General features: G+C 40.1%; 4 protein-coding genes across 4 annotated transcripts; 3 read left to right on the top strand and 1 right to left on the bottom strand.

The window, feature by feature from the left end:
- Window positions 1-264: 264 nt before the first annotated feature.
- On the top strand, window positions 265-2,170 carry LOC113769444 (transcription factor MYB35-like). Its single transcript, XM_027313890.1, has 3 exons — window positions 265-406; window positions 547-676; window positions 1,363-2,170. Exons 1-3 carry the CDS (start codon window positions 265-267, stop codon window positions 2,168-2,170), a joined length of 1,080 nt encoding a protein of 359 aa, XP_027169691.1.
- A 757-nt stretch (window positions 2,171-2,927) lies between these two features.
- LOC113768243 (probable WRKY transcription factor protein 1) lies at window positions 2,928-6,508 on the top strand (the record flags this gene model as incomplete). Its single annotated transcript, XM_027312516.1, has 4 exons — window positions 2,928-3,575; window positions 5,258-5,371; window positions 5,500-5,784; window positions 5,920-6,508. Coding segments are annotated over 4 exons (1,245 nt in total), but the record flags the coding sequence as incomplete, so codon positions are not given.
- A 3,106-nt stretch (window positions 6,509-9,614) lies between these two features.
- Window positions 9,615-11,703, top strand: LOC113767408. The gene is made up of 2 exons (XM_027311491.1): window positions 9,615-10,894; window positions 11,100-11,703. The coding sequence occupies exons 1-2, from the start codon at window positions 10,034-10,036 to the stop codon at window positions 11,253-11,255; spliced, it is 1,017 nt and encodes a 338-aa protein (XP_027167292.1). The 5' UTR covers window positions 9,615-10,033; the 3' UTR covers window positions 11,256-11,703.
- A 2,538-nt stretch (window positions 11,704-14,241) lies between these two features.
- On the bottom strand, window positions 14,242-14,991 carry LOC113769445 (U-box domain-containing protein 40-like). The gene has a single exon (XM_027313891.1). It carries the CDS (start codon window positions 14,989-14,991, stop codon window positions 14,242-14,244), a length of 750 nt encoding a protein of 249 aa, XP_027169692.1.
- Between the last annotated feature and the right edge of the window lie 419 nt (window positions 14,992-15,410).

The raw sequence follows: 15,410 nt of genomic DNA on the forward strand, positions 1-15,410 counted from the left end.
AAATGAACCTGATCTGCAGCTCGTTGGGCGAAGAGTGCAAGGTACGTGTGCAAGTGAGTTATTTCGAGTCTTTCACTAATAACAAATAGAGGATGCATCCGATCATGCGAAAATAGCTAGCTCAGTGCGAGTCCCCCCACGCATTTCTTGCTTTTCTTGTCAACAGCTATATTGAAACGTTTTTAAACTGCTTTCACGTATAGCTCAGTGCCAGTCCCCCATGAATCCTTCCTGCAATATTATATAGATTGCTAGATGTAAGATATGGTGAAGCCTCCTTACTGTGACAAGATTAAGATGCAAATGAAGGAGGTTCATTTGACAGAAGAGGAGGATGCAAAGGCCCATGCCTATGCACCAAAGCAAGGCACAGGCAATTGGGCAGCAGCCATGCCGAAGAAGTCAGGTACCGTGATAAATGATTAACGTGGCTGTTTAAGAGAACCAAAGGAGAAGGATCAAAGTCTTCATGATGGAATAATTAATTAATCGAATTTTGTTTTGTTTCATGAGTAATGTACTTCTGTGCATGATTGTGTTTACCAGGAGCCAGGAGATGTGGGAAGAGTTGCAGGATAAGGTGGAGTGGTAATCAAAGGCCCGATCCTGGGCATGGAAGCTTCACACCCGAGGAAGAAGACTTAATCATTAAGCTCCATGCTGCAATAGGGAGCAGGTGAGTCCTATACGTAAAAATTGTCAATATTTGCATTCGCAGGTCATATTTTACATTGATGATGCCGATCAGACTTACCAAATATGTTTAGTAACTTTTCCCAGGAATGAAGTTTTAGCTGGGATATATGCCTGCCCTGCTCCTCTGTAAATATTCTGGCAGGCTAGAACACGAATCTGATTCCCTGCTACTAAGTTGTTTCCCTTAATAATATAACAGTCTGGAGAAGGAACTGGATTCTACCAATCATCATTGTTCATATAGTAGTAGTATTTCCTCAGCATACTGGATGCTATCTTCTGATTGACATCCAACTTCCAAAATTTCCTATGGTTCTACCAAAAATATGACTGGCAATGCAGACTATGCATATTCTGATTTTGATATTTACCTACCCTTGTCATCTTAGCTATTGTCATCTCTGGGTCATTGTGGTTTAAGCCAAAACTGACATGACAAGATTTGGATATCTGCAGTTGATCAACTTTCATCACTAACTGAATAAGTTCTAGAACAAAATGGCAGAATTGTCTCAGCTCCTGCTCAGAGCTGGCTTTATAAGTTTACGTAATAACAAATGTATTGGTGATCACTTGTTTGGCTTTTAGCTGCTACGATTGTTTTGATACTTTTGCCTGGTGGAAGGAACATGAGCGTGTGTGTCTCATGTAATTTCTGCAGTGCAGGTGGCCGATAATAGCACAACAACTTCCAGGGAGAACCGATAATGATGTGAAGAACGTCTGGAACACTAAGCTAAAGAAGAAGCTCTCTGCAATAGGAATTGATCCAGTAACTCATAGGCCCTTCTCCCAAATTCTTGCAGACTATGGAAACCTTGGCGGCTTCCCAAAAGCTAGAAATCGATCTGGCTGTCTCAGCAGAGACATAAAGAATGCATTTGTGCTAAAATCTGAACAATCTCGTGGCCTTCCAGAGAGGTCTTCGCACTTTGACAGCCATTTTGGAACAACAATTTCACCACTCGCAGTGGAACCATCCAAACACCATTTTATGAGCAACTGCAGCCATATCTCGGCTGCCCGCAATCAGTCCCTTGAACTTCTTTCTCAGCTTCAGGCCATAACAATGGTTACAGAAGCCTCAACTTACACCAATACTGCAGCCCAAATCCCTGCCGAATGCTACTCATCATCTGCATCATCATCACCGGAATCTCCGCCCTCAGCTACCAACCAAGCCGTTGCATCTCCAAGCTTCAGTTGGTGTGATTTTCTTCTTGAGGACGCTTTTGTGCCCACCACATATACTGAGGAGAGAGAGAACGAAATGAAGCTCCCACTAAGTTATGATCCGAAGTCAAAAGAAATGAAACTTTCTGTTGCAGCAGAAGAAGAAGAAGTGGATATATCAGCCAAGACAGTTGAAGCTTCAGCAATCTCCTGCGGTTCATTTGTTGAAGCAATGCTTGAAGGTGAAAATGAAATGCTGTCAGATTTCCACGGCCTCTTGGAAGATCCATTTTACTACTAGCTCAATGATACGTACCATATTATATGTGCCTTGCAAATTTCCAAGGAGTAGCATGAATCATGTTAGGATGATTGATTTCAAACCCCTTGCTTGCTTTCGAGTCCATAAGGGGCTAATAATATGATCTTTCAATAATTCTTGGTGACATCTTTTGATTTTTGATTTTTTTTTTTTGGAAGCAATAGAAAATCCTGAAAAGCTTTAACTTGATGTATAGTTGAGCAAGTCATCAACTGCCATGCACCTACTTTAATACAAATACTAAACAATTTTCATATTTTGAGCATTTCTACATTAACCCCCCCCCCCCCCCCAACCCCCACCAAAAAAAAAAAATCACAAAAACCAATGGTGCATAAAGGTGTTTCAAGCCCCTCCTGGGCAGCTCGTCTGGCAGCGCACGCCTCCTTAGGAGCGCTTGCCAGGGGTTCGAGTCGTGCAGGGTTACCGTGCTTGAGGGGATGGGGCCTCTCCTCTCAGGCCGCTGGGGATTAGTCGGGCCGCCTTCGGGTCTTGACCCGAACACCCCAGTGTCGACAAAAAAAAAAAAAAAAAAAAAAAAAAAAATAAAGGTGTTTCAACAATTTTTTTTTAAAAAAATAATAATATTGGTGAATAGAATTAGTCTCTATAATATCAAAATATAGTGTATGCTATTTTTACAAATATGTCAATTTCATGTTTAGTAGTAATGATAAATAATTGCCACCAATTCTTGAAAGCCAATTACTACTATTTAGTACTAGTAACTTTTTAACTGCTACAAACACCTGAAGAAGAAAGAAAGAAACAAAGACAGAGTCCGTCGCAAGGGGGAGAAGAAAAGATGGTGGCGATATCGGCGGTGTACAAAGGGAACCTCCACAAGGTTCCCACCGACGTCCCTCGCAAATGGCTCATGCCTTCCCGCCAAATCTCCCTTAAAGACTTCAAAACCCTTCTCCGACGTCGTTCCCGCGCCTCCCTCTCCCGCCTCCCCCAATTGTCTCCGACCCCTAACCCTAACCCTGACCCTAATTTCAGAAGTGCTGCTCATGACAATAATAATGATAATAATAATGACAGCGACAATGAAATGGTTAATAATAACGATAAAAATGCTTGCGCTGAGATTATTATAGCTCAAACGAAGGAGGCGCCTAATGATAAAGAGGAGGAGGAGGACGACGACGAAGATGAGATCAGGGTTGAACAAGAAGGGTTAGTAGGTGATCAAATCGGATCTGGCGCATCTGAAACGCTAGTATTATCTGATGAGGTTGCCCTGGAGAAAAATGACCTGAATGCTGCTGCTGCTGTGGAACAGGGGCAGCAGCAGCATGAGGTCACAGAACAAGAGGACGAGAAGAAGAATGAGCAGCAGCAGGAGGAGGTACCACTGCTGCTCAACCCTACCGCACCTCAGGTAATTGGGGTTCCTTTTTATCTATTTGTGAGCTAGTCGATCTCGGTTGCATCTCATGATTTTTCATGCGTTCAGTTAATTTTGCCTACTCCGCTATGTTTCAGCAACTTTAACTTATCGAAGATATGAAAATATACTTGCAAGTTATTCCTTTTTTTTTCCTTTTTGGATTATTTTCTTGTCGATATGATATGTGTATGGGCTTCTTTTTCTTTGCAGTGAAAGCAATAATGTCCCGTGAATTATTCTGAGAATGTTGTTGTGACGAAAGAATGCACTTCTGTTCGCTTTCATATGACTTGATTTCTTGATTCATGGATGTTGGTGACCACGGAAAAAATTTGGTGTTTGAACCCACATCTGGGTTCACTTCTGTAAAGAGAGAAAAGGATTGTCTATTGGCATCTTGGTCGAGACAATTGCTTTGGTAAACAGTTATGCGTCCAAAATCATTTCTTTTTAATGTGTGTTCTGATTTACAAAAACGGATTTTTTCACTTAAGGCTCCAATTGAATGAGGCTTTTAGTGAGACTATCTTTTTGAGTTCAACAATCCTCATTCACCTTCTCTTTTTGTTGTTCTTCAATGCTTCAATATCTGTTTTTCCTCGTTCTCTAAGTGTCTTAAATAGCTCTATTAGATGCTTACATCTCCCTATTCCAATTATCAAACATTGCCGTGTAGGATTCTATCTCTATACTAATTAATAACTGAGAGCAAATGTAATCCATAGGCACAGAATACATGACCAGGAGATTTTACTTGCAAACTCTAATAGATGCATTACCATTTTGATGGGAAAATCTGCTTCTCTTTGTACTTTTTAAAATCAGAGGTTTGAATCAGCTGGTGTAAGATTGGGATTGCCTGCGTTCCGTACTTCGATTTCTCAAGATTTGCACATCTTTTCTGGGATTACGAGTTCAAGTCTGATTTAGAATTTTGATCAATGGTGAGAAACCACAATGGATATTGAAGTTTTCTCCATCTCATGTACCTGGTTTCAAATGATTGTTTAACCTTCCCATTGCACATTTATTAACGATATCTGCTTAGTCTGCCTTAGAATCTCTTGTCTAGAAAATTTTCAACAATTTCAAGTAATTATGGGAACTTCAGATTCAAGATTTTTAATCTGGTTGTTGAATCGTGTGCAAGTAGCAGATTATTGTACCATTGCTTGTTAGGGCTAAGTATGAATATTTTATCATTTGCTCAGAAGGAAAGAAAATTGGCTGGATAGTGTATTTCTTGAATGTATTCCGGAGTCTAGCTCATAAGCTTAATAAATGCCTAGTTAGTTAAGGCCCATATATGTGCATATATACACACGCGCGCGCGCACACACTGTCTTGGCTATGTAGCTGTGGAGGGGGAAAAATGTAATTGACAGAGCTTTATGGGTGGTGGGATTTAGTGTTTTTCAAGCAGATGGACCCTGCTGGTCAAAGGTTGTGCATTCCAAGATTTTTTGAGTAACTGTTGCATATATGTGCCTCTTATAGGACCCAGTTATAAATGAGTCTTTTAAAGGTCAACTGTGTGACATGAAGGTGGCCGACAGTTTATTAGACGTCCTGATGTGGATTACACTTCTCTAGTGATCTTATTTTTCTCTTATTTGTGCTTGCCATTCATGATTAACTTTGGCTGAACATTTTCTTTTTCTCATTTTTCACAGACAACCAGCAAAGAGGATGAAGAAAGTGATAAATACAAAAGAAAGAAGGAGGTTGAGGAGAAACTAAAGATTTTGAAAGAAAAAAAGCATGGTCTGGTGCAGGTGCTAAAACAGGTAATGCTAGGTTCTTTTCTTCACTTGTATGATATTCTAGATGGATTATCAAACTCTTCAATTTTAAACTTCTTTTTGAGTATGACTTTATATTCATCGAATATGCTGTTATCCATTGTGTTTAATAGATCCAAAATGCAGAAGAAGAACTTAAGAGGCGAAGCAGTGGACAGGGCATGGCGGTTTGCCCATCTGTTCCACTTCAAGTAGACATTCCAACTGATACCGGGTCAATGACTAGGCTTAACACTCCTAGAGTTGGCTCAGATGGAACCCTTGGCGGTGAGGTGGACGGAGGGGAAAATGATGGCATGTTGAACCATAATCCCGATGCTCGCCATTTGCTTCGTATGAGCAGCAGCTCCCCTTCCCCTTCTTCAGATTCTCAACCCAAGAAGCCTGCTTATAATGTGGTAAGTTGTCACTACTGTTTCAGAAAGCTTCTATGAAATTTTCAAGCCTCTCATTATCAGATTTTATATCCATCAAAGGTTATTTTATTGGAGTTCAGTTTCTTGACATTTAATGTTTACAACAATTTGGATCAGGTTCCGAACCCTGCAAGAGCCAGTTTAGGGGTCTCCAGTCCATCACGCTTTGCGCCAACCGGTCAGCAGGGACCGACTTCAAACTTGCCAACCGTTTCGGTATCAGGGACCAATTATGTTGCCTCCTCTCCCTCTCCTGCTGCATCGGGCGGAACGTCAGTTTTTAGAGAGAGTAGGGTCCCAAGTCCGTGGAATTAGAAGCAATATTCTGTTAAACTGGAGAGGTATCGACAGCATGAAGACATTATTTAGAATATGCTGTCTTTAATGTTCTTAGAGCTTGAGTAAGTTACTACGCCTTTGTCAGTGGCATTTCTGGTATCCGAGTAGTTTAATTGAAGGTATTGCAATGACCCAGTTTTGGTTCAGAGAGAGGTTGAAATGAATGTTTGCACTATTGTATAGTTAAGGACTGCGTGTCCATGTGTGTGCATCAGATAATAAATAAAAAGTTAACAGCTCTTTAATAAAGGGTCATGTAATGTAATCTGTCTTTGTGCTACGAAGCATACAGCTTGAGTTGTCTGCTAATTCCTTTTAGACTTTTTCTCTAATCTGAAACCCAGATGTGCCTATGAGCTTTTATTTAGGGTGCCTGTAATGCATTGATGGTTTCTGTTAGAATCCCCATGCAGTCGTGCTACAAACTGCTTGATTGGTTCTTTAATGATAACAGTGGATTGTTGTGGGGGGAAAAAGTTCTTCCCTAGTTATTATATCCACTAATTTTGAAAGTTGACATGGGTTAGAAGTTGAACATGGTGATTGGCTTCATCATTTGGCCGGTGGCATTTCTCTATCAGTCCCCCGTACGGACCTTTGAATTTCCACTCCAGCAACTATTGCAGTTTGAATATCCGGCGTAGAATTTTCGGCATATCTATCGTCTTTACCTTACCTATAGTGTCTCGACTCCTGGGGTAGTCTTGACTACTACAGCCTGGCTTTGAATGATGCAACCAAATTCAAAGAGGATGACATGCATCATAAAGGTGCAAATATTCTCATGTTCATTAGCTTTTAAGTTCATAGATATGCGTCCCCCAGAACAATAGTTATGAATTACACCACATGCTTGCCACAAACAACAGCGGACAAATAGCATAGGGGAAAGAGGTGCCACCAGCTGTAGGGTGTGGTGCCAAAACCAATCAGGTAGACTAAGACTAGACTGTCCGCCTCATTATTGAACAAGCATCAGTTTCATCATTTGGAGCGTATTCAAAGATCTTCCAAACGTGCATTGTGGGTTGGGGAAAGATGAATGAGACGACAGCAACAACCAAACAATCCCCCAACCCTTCACCCCTCCTGCCTAAGCCTAACTCACTATATAAATATACATGGGCTGCACAACAAAATCTTGAACTCATTAGCAAAAGTCACCCCTCAATATATATATATATATATATATATATATCTTCAACATATGTCCTCTTTATTTATGTCTTTCCGTTTTCTTTTTCAAAGCTATTTGTTATACTATTGCCGAAAAGACTAAATTATTGACTTTTGTTTGTGTGCATATCTATATTTAGCCTTGTTTGATGTCTTGTTTATTCTAAGAAGAATTCCCTTTTAAGGCAGAAAAATGGGTTTTCTTGCTACTAACAAGTGTAATTTATCTGAACGACGACAGCTTTCTACTACTTTGGACCTTTGGTGGATTCAACAAAAGAAGATAAGATGTGGGGGAGGAGGAGGAGGCGGAGAAAGTTGATGGTGTAAAACGAATGTGTGACTAATCATGTTTGAATCGAATCAGACTCTTTACGGAGGGAAAACTCTTTCAATATTGTCCCTTTTTATTTTCATCAGTTTTAAACGCGAGGTTTTAAAAGATGTAAGCCCCTTCTACCTACCTGCATTTATTAGTGTCTAGTCTATACCCTGAGCTCGGTTGTTTGTATTTATCATTTATCATGCTCACTTCACTAGTAACGATAGTCTAGGGCAATATGAGAAATGAGAAAATAATGCGTAACAAATATTTTCTTTTTTTAAAAAAAAAGAAAAAGAAAAATTGGATTCTTTAAAATTTTCCTCACCCGTCCAAATCAGATTTTTATTCTGGTCTAGTCTGGTGAAGTGTGATGGCTAATTACTAAGGATAATTTCAGAAACATGCTATGCTACGAGGTTTCTAACAATTTCATTCAACACCTCTCAATTTTGAATAATTATACTAACTTCCTTCGCTTATAATTAATTCCTACTCCAAAAAAAAAAAAAAAGAAAAATCATACAAGCCTACAACTACAATCAGTCTTCCGTTCTCAACCAACGCCTACTTCTCTCTTTTCTTCCGTTCAAAAATCGTTTGTTATCGTACCACTTGAGCTTTTTCCTCGCCATTTTTTTGCAAATACAATTGCCAAATCACAAGTTGTCAGAGCAAATTTCTTTACTGAATTGGATGAATGTGATAAGGATGGCAGTGATAGAGAATAGAAAATAAAAGTGATGGCTAAAAAACAAAGATGGATTGAGGAGGGTTACATAATATTATTGTTATGCCAATTGCGCAACAAAAATAAGGAATAAAAATCTGCTATTATTAAAAGCTTCATTTGGGTTTCTTTGATTTGCAGACTTATAGGTGGTGGTGGTTTGGCTAATGATTTAGGGGATTTGGTCTTCGGTTTTGCTCTGGTATCAGTAAGTGTAGTTAGTATTGGTGGTGAGTTTGACTATCTTGTATTGGAGTTTGGAGTGTGACATTTTAAAAAAGAAGAAAAGATTTTTCCAAAGCATGTCAATCAAAATTGTGGAAATTTCAGGATTGAATTGAAGTGACTTGATTGATGAGTTAGGTAGGGCGATGGTGCGTTTGCAATGGCTATAATATTAATGAAAGTGATGAGTGAGCTCTTCATCTCTCTTTCTTTCTTTTTTTTTTCTAACATAAAGGTATCTTAGCGTTTTTTTTTAAACCCAATTCAAGATTTTAACTTAATGTTTTCAAAATTTAACACGTTCAGATTAGGGATGGCAATGGGGCGGGGGACACCTCCCCCAACCCCCGCCCCCTGCTTCCCCCGCCCCGCCCCGCTTCTCTCGCGGGAGCACCCGTAGGTTTAAAAAAATTTTATTATATAACTTAATTATAATTAAATTTGAGCAAATAATCAAGTACTAAAATATCAACGCATCATCAAATTATTATTCATTATAAAACATATGAGATGGGTGACATTTTGAATCTCTTAGACAAAACTTGTTTAAAAAAAAATAAGCGATCGTACTTCACTCATTACTTAACATGATATATATTAAAATGTACCACTATTTAATAATTCAGTAATTTAACGGATTCACACTTCAGAATATTAAATTTACTATTTAACAATTCAACAATTTAATAAATTCAAACTTCATATTTCATGTTACGATTTTCAAACTTCAATTTTATCGAACACGCCTCTTTTACTTAACATATTACAGTAAAAGTAGGGAATGTAGATGTAATTTTTAAAATTTTAAGGAAAACTTCGTGCTATAGTCAGAAATGAGAAAACCCTTGAGTTACTACTAAAGATGATTCCTTTCCGTAGTCAAGGGGAACCCACCCCCTCGTCCTCCGCACTCGCCGCACAATACAACAAAAGTAAATCACATCTCAGCAGGCTCACCACAAAGCTCCCATCCAGTTGCATATACCCCCAAACTCCTACATCTACGTTACTCTCCCCGCCGCTAATAACACCACTCCCCACAAAAACAAAAACGCACCATATATCCTTCACTTCTCCAACTCAAAAACTGTTCACTATCCCCTTCCATTCCCTCTCTTTTGTAGATAGAAGAAAACTACATCTATCCATTCATCATCCCAGCCTACCACTCTACCCATTCTTCATATACTGACCAGCGGCCTCTATATTCTTCCAATAGCCTCATCATCATATTTTTAGTAGTATTTGATAGCAGTATTGCACTATCCTACTAGGACTTAGGGGGGAGTTAGGACCCCAACAATTCCAGCAAAAAGCCCCCAAAACAACAACAACTAAACGCCACTTCTCAAACTCAAACCCAAAGGTGCAACATATCATCATCAGCAGCAGCTCTAAGTTCTAACTAAGGCAACCAAAAGCCAAAAGTAGTATCCTCCATGGATCCCACACTCCTCAAAAAGCACCCAACAAAATCCACCACCGCCGCCTCAAAAATGCCTCCTCCGGATCCCATTCTTGTTGCCTCCCCTTCCTCCACCGCCACGACCACCACCATCAAAAACATATCCAGCCACTTCGCCAAGTTGTATGCGAATCACAGGTTTCTTGCTTCCTTAAAAGCCTCCTCACATCCACACGCTCATTTTCATCAAGAAGAAGAAAAGGGTCTCAGAGATGATTCCTCTGCTTTAGACAGCTCCTGCGTAGCTTTGACCAAGTCAAGTAGCCAGCACGGAAGAATTCATCCTGGAGCTGCACCGGCTGATTTGGCCTCGGGAAATGAAGAAAGCTACCGCACGAAAACCAAGGTTAAAGAAAAGGACAACAGGAAGTATTCTCTTGTTAATGTCAAGAAGAAAAAGCCCCTGGCTGATGCTCCTCCAGCTCAGAAGGCTTTATTAGACGGCCATAAATCTAATCTTAGAATCAAGAAATCATCGTCAGGAGCAAGAGAAGGAGCAGCCCAGAAAAAGGAGGAGGAGTTCTATGACGGGAGGAGAGGCGTGAAGAAAGCGTATGGCTTGATGTCGAAGAGTCTTGAATTGGAGAAACCTAATCAAGCCACGCCGTCGTGTGAAATGAATAGACCATGTATTTCGCTTGCGGTGAATGGCAGAAGGAAGTCATTTTGCTGCTCGCAAGCTGAGTTGGCTGACTTCTTTTGTTGCACCGGCGTCAAGGTTGTGGCTGTTGACATGCCGCCCTTTATGCAGATTCATGCTGTCGATTGTGCCAGAAAAGCTCGTGATAGCTTGGAAAAATTCACTTCCAAGACTCTTGCTTTTACCCTCAAAAAGGTACTCCTGCCTGCTATAGCATCTGTCAAAAGAGCAATCAGTAATCATTGTGGGCTTTTTGGTTTAGGTTTCTGTGATGTGGGGCTTTCCTTTTTTTTGTTTGTTTTTTTTTTTTTTTCCTTTTGGGGGATCAATTCGCTTGCTAGTCAGCAGGCACGCTGGTTCTTGAATTGGTTAGTCTCAGTTCTGATTTTCTTGCTTGCAGGAATTTGATGGGGTTTATGGACCAGCCTGGCACTGCATCGTAGGGACCAGTTTTGGTTCCTTTGTGACACATTCAGTAGGTGGCTTCATGTACTTCTCAATGGATCAGAAACTATACATCCTCTTGTTCAAAACAACTGTACAGAGAGCTGATTGAATGATTTGAAGGTTGAAAACTATTCTTACTATTATATAGGGGAAATTCGGCACTCACAAAGGCAGGCCTTTTTCTCCCCCTTCCAACTTTGTACAATGTCAGCAGCCTTTTTCTCCCATGGATATTTCTCTCGTACTAGTTACCTTGTCGGTAGGCTCTTTTTTGAAGTAGTTACAGCACAAAAAAGAAATACTTTCGACTCCACTAAACTTGTGGGGGGTTTTTGTTTAGATGTTAGTACATTGACTAGTAGTATCTCAAGAAAACTTGTTAAGATAGCCCAACAATCAACATATATGTATACCTCTTCTACTATGCTTCTATGTAGGTTTCGGTGAAACTGTTGAAGATAGTGCTGATTTTTGTGGACAGCATATGGTGATTTAAGTAAATTCGAAGTGTAGGATGAGATGATATATGAGGCTGCATTTCTTGTTCTTGGTTCCATGTCGGGTTGGCAACTTAGCATCCCACCATCAAAAAGAATGAATGAAGGGCTTGGAACAAACAGTTCTTGTAAGGTCAGCTAGGGTCCTCCCCTATTCCCCTTCCTGCCTGCCTGCCCTGGTCTTTGGAGATCAATGAGTGGTGCTTTTCATTTCTTAGTCTGAACAATTGTTGCTTTAAGCAAAAAATTTGACATTATTGAGAGTTGAGATAAAACGTACCACTAGTACCTTCTGTTTTGCCGCAAACCAACCACACCCCACCTTAAACAGCCCCAGTCCCACCAACAAAAAAAAATCTCTCATTGCTGATCATTTCTTTTCCATAGATTTATTACTATTATATTTTTGGAAAGGGAGTTGTTATGTATCCTTCCTGGGTTAATCTCTTGCTAGTTGTTGCCTCATTTCATCTATGGTTCCCTGTTGGAATGGCCCAACTACTATTCTGAATCCATCCAAAGTATCATATGAAACTTTTTTTTTTTCGCATTTTGGAACTTTGGAGGGGAAGAGAACTGATGAATGAACGAACTCCTATTGGAGTTTTACCTGTTTGATAATTAATTTTACTTAATGTTGAAAATTAATTCATTCAGAACCTTTTTGAATTAAAAGCATATTTGATAATAGAATTGCTTCTCACTCAAAATAATTACTCCTTCATTTGTCTTCAAAATTTTAAGTGATTTTTTTTTTTACTTCACTTAATTTTCTAAATTGATCAAATATGTTATTTTTCTTTCACATACAACACAATCTCAGATATGCTATAACGCAAAGTATGTATTTTTCTCTCTTTTGCTTTAACACACACACACACACACACAGGTACACACTCACGCGCACAAATATCATCTGTGTCTCTCTCAATCATGGTTCAAAGTCTCAGCTGAGACCTAGACGACATTGGAACGAACTCCTCCGATATGATATTGGAACGAGATGATTTCGAGATATTTGATCCGTCGAAAACGGTTGAGAAGTCTCCGATACAAATAGTCTCAGTCGAGTCGGTCCGAGTCACCCTAATTTGACTTGCAAATTTATATTTTATAGATTTTCTTTTGTTAATTTTTTTATTATTTTTGTTTAGCATATTTTTTAATATTATTCACAATTTTTAGAATATTAAATGCTTTAAAATTTGCGTCTCGTTGAAATCGTGATCAATATGCTGAGATCGATGTGGAATTGTCTGGACTGCAACCGTGACTTTGAACCATGCTCTCAATTTAGATTTTTTATTTTTTATCAAATCCCGAAATGAAACTGAGTAGCAGTAAAAGTTATGGGCTGGGAAAAGTAAGGGATCGCTTGGTCTAGTGTAATGGGAATTGAAATATTGAAATCATATCTTAAAATTTGGCCATTTATGATTACCGACGAAATTGAGAGAAATTGACCAAAAATCTCATTCTATCCATTATTCCATTTCCCTTTCCAATTCCAAAGTTTGAACCAGGCCCCCCCCGTCCCCCACCTTCCAAACAAAACAAAGTGTGTAGTTGGTTCAAGTACGACGATTGAAGCAGTTGGGCTCACACGACACGGCCCGTCGGGGATAGCTTTTAAACTTGCTGGCCACTCCCTAAAGATTTTTGGACCAGGATCTTCTTTTTCTTATTCTTCGAACTTTGCCTCTTTTTATGCTGGGCAGGTGGCTATGCAAATTCCATATCACTACCAATATTTGTATGTACCGGAGCAATGGAACCATTTCAACCCCAACCCCCAAAAAAAATCATCAATTCAATCCTATATTTTCTGTCGTTCAAACTTTCGGTTGCATGGCGATTTACTTGGTTTGATAAGGTTAAAAATAAGAGATTAGCAAAAAATCTCTAACCCCTACTCATTTGGGATTGTTTGGTGGTGTGAAATATTTTCCATCTAATTTCTAATTTGATGAGACTTTTAATTGAGGTTTATGTGGCAGAGTATGCGGAGAGTCCGAAACCAGTAGGCACTTGGGATCTTTAGCCAAAAAGCACAACCAAAGAGCATAGCATCTGCTCTTTGGTTGGAAGCTATTTAAAGTACCAGCCACAGTATAGATGCCAATTGCGAAGCAGAAGAAGCATTTTATTATAATCATCTGTGAATCTAAGCAAGCAGCCACTTTTAAGATCTTTTTCCGATAAGAGGAATATGTGTGAAAGAATTGCCTGATTTTTGGCGCTTCCGAGAAAGTGCTTGCCAGGGAATCCACTCTGTCTTTTGAGCTATATATATATATTTTCGGGAAATTTGCTAAATTGGTCCCTAATATTTACCAAAAACACTTTTTTAGTCCCTAACATATAAAATCAGCCAAAATTATCCTTCACATTTAAATTGTGATCCAATTTGGTCCTAATGCTCGTTTTTGCTCCTTTCTCCGGCTAAAAATAGCACGCTCCTCTCACGTGGTCATATTTTCAAGGGCAAAATTGGAAAACACAAATCCCAGATCCACTGGGGACGATCCCTGACCTCACTATCTTTATCTTGCTTCGACTCTCTAAAGACAGATTCACCACAACGGTGACTGAGTTCACCTAAACAGAAGCATATTTGGAGGTGATCAGAGGCCGGAGAGCCGAGAGTAGACACGCAGTGTAGAGATTCACCCGGGATTCCTCCTGGGTCTGGGTTAGTTTCCGGAGGGAAAGCAGAGCCTCCTCTTGCTCGAACACTTGAGAGCTTCGGAGCTTGGTCATGAACTTGTCTTCTTCGAGGGAGCTAGAGTGACACAAGGACTCAATATCTGAGGAGGACGAAGAACAATAGCAACAATAAGGGCGGGTGGTTAAAGGTAGAGGAGTGGTGGGCCTGTTGATGACAGTGGCGGCAGTCACGGATTCCTTGGAGCTGGCGGAAACTTGACTAGGCGTCCGAGTCAGCTCGGTTTCTTGGGAAGAGAACTTTGATAATTGATGATTAGGCTTCTGTTGGGAACGGGAAGCGAGCAATAAGGTACGAGCAGAACTCGAAGGGTTTGGGAGGAGGGGTAAAGAGAGTAAAATGGCACCAGCTGAGAACAGCGGACTTGAGGGCGAGGTTAGGGATGAGGGTGGAGAAATCGGGAACAGAGCTATCGAGGTGGGTGGGCCTGAAGTTGAGGGACTTGCAAGCATCGATGCAGTTACGCTCGAAGGAGTGGCCGGAGGAGACAATAATGGGGTCAACCATGAGGGAGCCGGGATGGGGCAGACGAATTCCAGAGGAGGTTGGATTTTTTGCTTTGGGGATTTCTCAAAGTGGATTTTCCACTTGGGTAGCTGCTTCTGCTTGGCGCCACTACCCATCTCCCTTTTCCATTGCTGTTTTGATCCTGAAAAGGTTTTCATATGTGAGGGATATTACGGATCGATTGGGAGATTTCAAATCGGGTAGGTATTGCCGATGATGATAATGATGATAGCAGTAATCTTATCAACTTTGAAAGAGGAATTGTATTGCTATTACAATTGGGGACATGATGATGATAAGATTCTACTGCTAGCTGATGAATCTCTCTCTCTCTTTGTCTCTCTCGGTGCACAAATTGCTACACAGTGTTAAAGACTAGCCAGTTGAGTAAAGCTTTTGTTTTCCACTTTTGCCCTTGAAAATATGACCACATGAGAGGAGCGTGCTATTTTTAGCCGGAGAAAGGAGCAAAAATGAGCATTAGGACCAAATTGGATCACAATTTAAATGTGAAGGACAATTTTGGCTGATTTTA

Source organism: Coffea eugenioides, chromosome 4, assembly GCF_003713205.1.
Source record: "Coffea eugenioides isolate CCC68of chromosome 4, Ceug_1.0, whole genome shotgun sequence".
Classification (NCBI taxonomy): Eukaryota; Viridiplantae; Streptophyta; class Magnoliopsida; order Gentianales; family Rubiaceae; genus Coffea; species Coffea eugenioides.

What these genes read in the sequence shown, in the direction of transcription:
- LOC113769444 (XM_027313890.1), top strand. Translation starts at nt 265, where the DNA reads ATGGTGAAGCCTCCTTACTGTGACAAGATTAAGATGCAAATGAAGGAG. An exon ending in AGCCATGCCGAAGAAGTCAG is followed by an intron (nt 407 to 546) that starts GTACCGTGATAA and finishes TGTGTTTACCAG; the next exon opens with GAGCCAGGAGATGTGGGAAG. An exon ending in CATGCTGCAATAGGGAGCAG is followed by an intron (nt 677 to 1,362) that starts GTGAGTCCTATA and finishes TCTGCAGTGCAG; the next exon opens with GTGGCCGATAATAGCACAAC.
- LOC113767408 (XM_027311491.1), top strand. Translation starts at nt 10,034, where the DNA reads ATGGATCCCACACTCCTCAAAAAGCACCCAACAAAATCCACCACCGCC. An exon ending in TTGCTTTTACCCTCAAAAAG is followed by an intron (nt 10,895 to 11,099) that starts GTACTCCTGCCT and finishes TCTTGCTTGCAG; the next exon opens with GAATTTGATGGGGTTTATGG.
- LOC113769445 (XM_027313891.1), bottom strand. Translation starts at nt 14,991, where the DNA reads ATGGGTAGTGGCGCCAAGCAGAAGCAGCTACCCAAGTGGAAAATCCAC.